This window comes from Guillardia theta (assembly GCF_000315625.1).
Source record: "Guillardia theta CCMP2712 unplaced genomic scaffold GUITHscaffold_274, whole genome shotgun sequence".
NCBI lineage: Eukaryota > Cryptophyceae > Pyrenomonadales > Geminigeraceae > Guillardia > Guillardia theta.
The window spans coordinates 27,239-31,942 of record NW_005434402.1 but is presented as its reverse complement, the minus strand read 5'-3'; the positions used below and the strand labels follow the sequence as shown (position 1 = coordinate 31,942).

At 54.3% G+C, this 4,704-nt stretch overlaps 1 protein-coding gene across 1 annotated transcript; it reads right to left on the bottom strand.

Annotated features, from left to right (window-relative positions):
- Window positions 1-1,574: 1,574 nt before the first annotated feature.
- On the bottom strand, window positions 1,575-4,175 carry RAE1 (Rae1, nuclear pore complex component; the record flags this gene model as incomplete). The annotated part of the gene is made up of 17 exons (XM_005818720.1): window positions 1,575-1,640; window positions 1,828-1,917; window positions 1,962-2,000; window positions 2,122-2,156; window positions 2,205-2,262; window positions 2,317-2,361; window positions 2,728-2,788; window positions 2,857-2,909; window positions 2,954-3,001; window positions 3,048-3,111; window positions 3,209-3,289; window positions 3,402-3,454; window positions 3,499-3,554; window positions 3,599-3,661; window positions 3,719-3,752; window positions 3,794-3,880; window positions 3,996-4,175. The coding sequence occupies 17 exons, from the start codon at window positions 4,173-4,175 to the stop codon at window positions 1,575-1,577; spliced, it is 1,113 nt and encodes a 370-aa protein (XP_005818777.1).
- Window positions 4,176-4,704: the final 529 nt, after the last annotated feature.

Here is a 4,704-nt window from a genome sequence, read left to right as displayed (position 1 = left end):
GATGAGGGCAGCGAGCTGCTGGGTATCAGGCTGGCCGAGGTCGAGGGGGAGCGAGGGTGAAGTCAGCTCTCGACGTTGACTAGCTTGACATCTCCGTGCTCGACATCTCCAACAATGAGTTCACGACCCGAGGCCTCCGGGCCATCGCTCGACAGGTCCCAATTCCTACCCTCCCTCTCCTCCCTCCCCCTTGCTCCCTCCCCCTCGCTCCCTCTTCCTCCCCTCGCTCCCTCCCTCTTCCTCCCCTCCCTCCTCCTTCCTCGCTCGCTCGCTCGCTCGCTCCCTCTCCTTCCTATCGCCCCCCCCCCTTTTATTTTTCTTGGTCTTCTTCTTGTCTTGCTTTGGATCATCTCATCCGTCTCCTTCCTCTACCTCATTCCGCATGTCAGGCTTGCAAGCTGGAGAGTTTGAGTGTCGGAGGAAACGACCTGAGCGACGCGGGGGAGGAACTTGTCGAGCTGATCAGGAGAAACAAAAACCTGCGACACCTCGACATGTCAAACATCGGACTTGATGCTCCCGGTCGCTTTCTTTCCTTGTCTCCCTCCTCCTGCTTGCTGCTCTTGACTTGCCCTGGTTCTCAGATGTCAAGAGGATCGCCGAGGCAGTCAGAGACGCGAGCAGGTCAAGAGCGACTTTGGGGAGGAGGACGAGGACGAGGAGGGGAATGAGAATGGGGAGGAGGAGGAGGAGGAGGGGGAGGGGAGGGTGACAATTGGCTTCAGCTTAAGCTCTCTTGTCCTCGACGACAATGACTGCGCTGCCGCCATGGAGCTGCTGGGAGGCTGCGAGAGTCTGACGTATCTCTCCATTCGCAACGCAGGTGAAAGGAAACGATCACCTTCTCGTGCTGCTGCTTCAACCACCCTCATCTTTCTTCTTCTTCTCTCCTCCATTTCTTTCCCTCCCGCTATGCTGATTGTCTGCTTCCCGCCTCTCGCCTTGTGGCTTGTCCGTCTCCTTCTCTTCTCTCATCTTGATCTTCCTCGCCTTCTAAGGAGCAGCAGGTCTCGACGACGCCTCCTGCCTTCTCCTCTGCCGGCAAATCGCGATGGGAGGAAGGAGAACTCTCAAGGCAAGCACAGCAAACCTCCGCACCTTCCTCTTCTCTCCTCCATCTCTTTCTGCCTCTCTCTCCTTCCTCCCCTCCTTTCCTCTTTCATTTCTCTCTCTTCGCCCTCCCCTCCTTCCCTTTCATTTCTCTCTCTCCGCCCTCCCCTCACAGAAGTTCTCCTCTCTTGTTCCCCTGCTTTCCCGTTCTTCCACTTCATATTATCTTTCTTCATGCTTGCATTCACATCTAACCTCCTTCTCTCCCTTCTCTCCTCCTTCACACTTCTCTCTTTTCTCCCTTCCCTTCCATCTCCTCTCCTTCTATTGTTTTTGTCTCCTCCAGTTGGATTGTCGGGGGAACCGAATGTGCACGGACAAGTCAAGAAGCGTTATGATGGGGACTGAGAAGCTTGTGAAAGGGTTTGAGTTCAAGATCTGAGCCGAGAGATGCGGAGGGAGGGAGAGAGGGAGGGGGATGAGGATGAGGATGAGGATGAGTTGTGTTTGTTCGTTTTCATGTATCATTTCTTTGGTCTGATCTCATTGTCTTGTATCGGATGTAGCCAGAGAGATTCCATTTGACGATTCTGAAAAACAAGAGGGGGAAAGAAAAGGGAAAAGGGAAGGGGAGGGAAGAAGGGAGGACAAGAGGGAGGGAGATGGAGAGTCAGGTCAAGACAATCGAATAGAGCAGAGCAGCAGACGACAGAAACTATCGAAAGTTCCTATCGTATGAGACAAGGTTCTCTCAAACTTCCACGGGAGTTGAGGTACCTGAGCATCGTATCCCTTGGACCAGTCGTAGCCGACGGCATAGCCGAACACGTCGCCGGTATGGTTGAAGTCGCAGCACGTGATGGCATTCTACATGGTTGCTCGTGATCTCAACAAGGTCACGTGACTCTCACCGGCAGCTGCTGGAACCCCTTCAACCTTTGCTTCGCATCCTGACCATCATTGTCAGCGTCGTCATTGTCATCAACGCCCAGCTCAAGCTCCTGCTCCCTCTCCCTCTCCCTCTCCCTCTCCTTGTCCTGCTCCTCCTTCTACTCCTCTGCTCATCTTCACCTTGTCCCAGAAGTTAAAGGTTCCATCGGACCCCGCTGCATCGTCGAGTCATCGTCCTCTCACGATCCTCCTCCTCCTCTCACCCGTGCAGAACGTGCCATGCAACTTATGGAACACAATAGCATTGACCGCGTAGATGTCCTGCCAACACACGTCGGCTGCTCCTCCTCTCCTCCTGCTTCTCTTCTCCCCGACCTGATTGCGAGCGTCGCGATGACACTTGAACGCGAAGTTCTTCCCCTGAACAAGGAGAAAAGTGAAAATCAGGAGGAGGACAACCTGGAGGAGGTGGTGGTGGATGTCGAGAAGAAGAAGCAGGTGGTGGTGGTGGTGGTGGTGGTGGTGCTGCTGCTGCAGGAGGAGGAGGTGGTGGAGTTTTGTTGATGTTGATGTTGATGACGATGTCGTTGATGGCCATCTTGTTGTGGTGGTTGATAATGATGATGCTGATGCTGTAGTTTAAGTTGTTTGTTGTCGTTGATGATGTTGACATTGTTGTTGATGATGATGATGATGATGATGATGATGATGATGATGATGATGTCGTTGTTGAGGATGTTGAGGTTGTTCATGTTGTTGTTGTAGTCACTGCTGCTGCTGCTTCACCTGGTCGGAGTCTTGGATGTGATAGATCTGCACGCGACCTTCGATGGACCCGATGGCGTACCTGAAGACCCCATGACATCACCAACTCATCGCCCTCACCCTCATCGCTCATCGCCCTCATCCCCTCACCCGCGGTTGTCGCTGAAGAGCGCGACGGTGCGGACCTGATGCCTCAGCGGCGACTGCAGGCCAGGCGTTAGCTGGGCCGGGAGCCGCCCGAGCTTACGAGGTGAGTCTTCATGGGCTGCTGCGGGTTAGCGCGGATGTCAAAGACCTGGGAGGAGGTTGAGGAGCGCGAGGAGAGAGGGCACGAGTGTCACGTGAATGTTCTTGTCTGCTGTAGCCACCACTGCGATGTTGTCCCGCACGTCCATGGCGTAGACCCTGCGAGACTGTCAGCCTCCTCCTCCTCCTCCTCCTCCTCCTCCTCCTCCTCCTCCTCCTCCTCCTCCTCCTCCTCCTCCTCGAGCTCTTGTCAAACCTTTCTGGCAGGGTCACGGTCGCTGCTGGAGTTCCGCTGCCAAGAGAGTTGGAGGGCCAGTATTTGATAGTTCGGTCCCAGCTAAAGGAGAGCAGGAGTCACTTCGAGAAAGAAGCGTGACAGACCTTGACCAACGAGAGAAGAGAAAACAAGAAGAAGAAAAGTCGAGGAGTTGTGACAAGTGATGTGGTACCTCGCAGTGACCACCATGCTGTGCGGATCGACCCAATGGACACACTTGATGGGCTGAAACAATCTTATCGACATGCTCTCTCTTCATCTTCCTTCACCTGTTCGTGCTGTGCGAACTGAATGACTTGCTGCGAGCCGAGATCCCAAACCTTCCCTGCAGCAAGTTGACATGCAGCAGGTGCCATGCACAGAGCTCACCTTGCTTGTCTGCCGATGCGGTGAAAACTTTGGTGCCCATGTTGTCCCAACAGGCGCCAAGAACTGAGAGACATTGTCAGCAACAAGCAGCGTCAGGCTTACCTCGAGGCCGTCACTCACCTGGTCCCGTGTGCGGGTTTTGCGTCATTTGCATCTTACGGCACGTGAGCAACGGCAGCGTCTCAGTTGAATCACCTCAGCTCGCGACTGGATCGCAAACCCGTTCTTCTGAAAGGCATACAAGGATACCGAATTATCCCACGCAGTGCAGACAAGATAATCCTGTTGCACGTGTCAGCGTGACCAGACTCTTGCAGCCATGTCCTCGCCTTGTTCGGCGCAAACTTTATGCAAGAAACGGAGTCTTGAGGAGCAGGGTTGATCTGAAGCAGCACACATGAGCTAGGCAACGGCATGTGCAGGCCATGCCTGGTGATCGTGCTGCCGGCTTGCATCTGCTGCGACGATGCCTGACATGACCAACTGCACGTGGCAGCATCAGTGCCGTGTAGATCATCTTCAAGGGTAGCGGATCATCGATGCCCGTGCTCCTCTCGTTGCCACCACCAGTCGCCATCATCGCACAACTTCCTCCCTCGAGATTCTCACACGAGATTCTAGCTGACCGTCTGCAGCTGGTTCTAACGTGGTCCACTTCCATCACAACCCCATCACAACCAGAATCCCTTCTTCTTTCACATTCACATTCTCTTCCTCGTTTCTTCTTCCTCATCTCTTGCAATTCTGCGAGCACTCCCACCTTCGCTTCCAGTATCAATGCAAATCTCCCGCCTATCAGTCTCTCTGCACCAACAATTGCCAACTCTTATCAACGCTCGTCAACGCTCGTCGCTTGTCCTTTCTGTCACGTGCTCCTCTGCTCTGCTCTGCTCTGCTCTGCTCTGCTCTGCTCTGCTCTCCCCTGCTCTCCCGCCTTTGTTTGCCCACTCCTTGGCTATGCGAAGCATTTCCAGCACGGTAACCACCCCCACCCCCCTACCGCACCTCGAATTTCAGGGGGGATGGAGCCACTACATGTAACCACGAATATGGTCGACCACTTACTTTTAGTCCGCAGACTTGAAGCTTTCAGTAGATCATCCGAA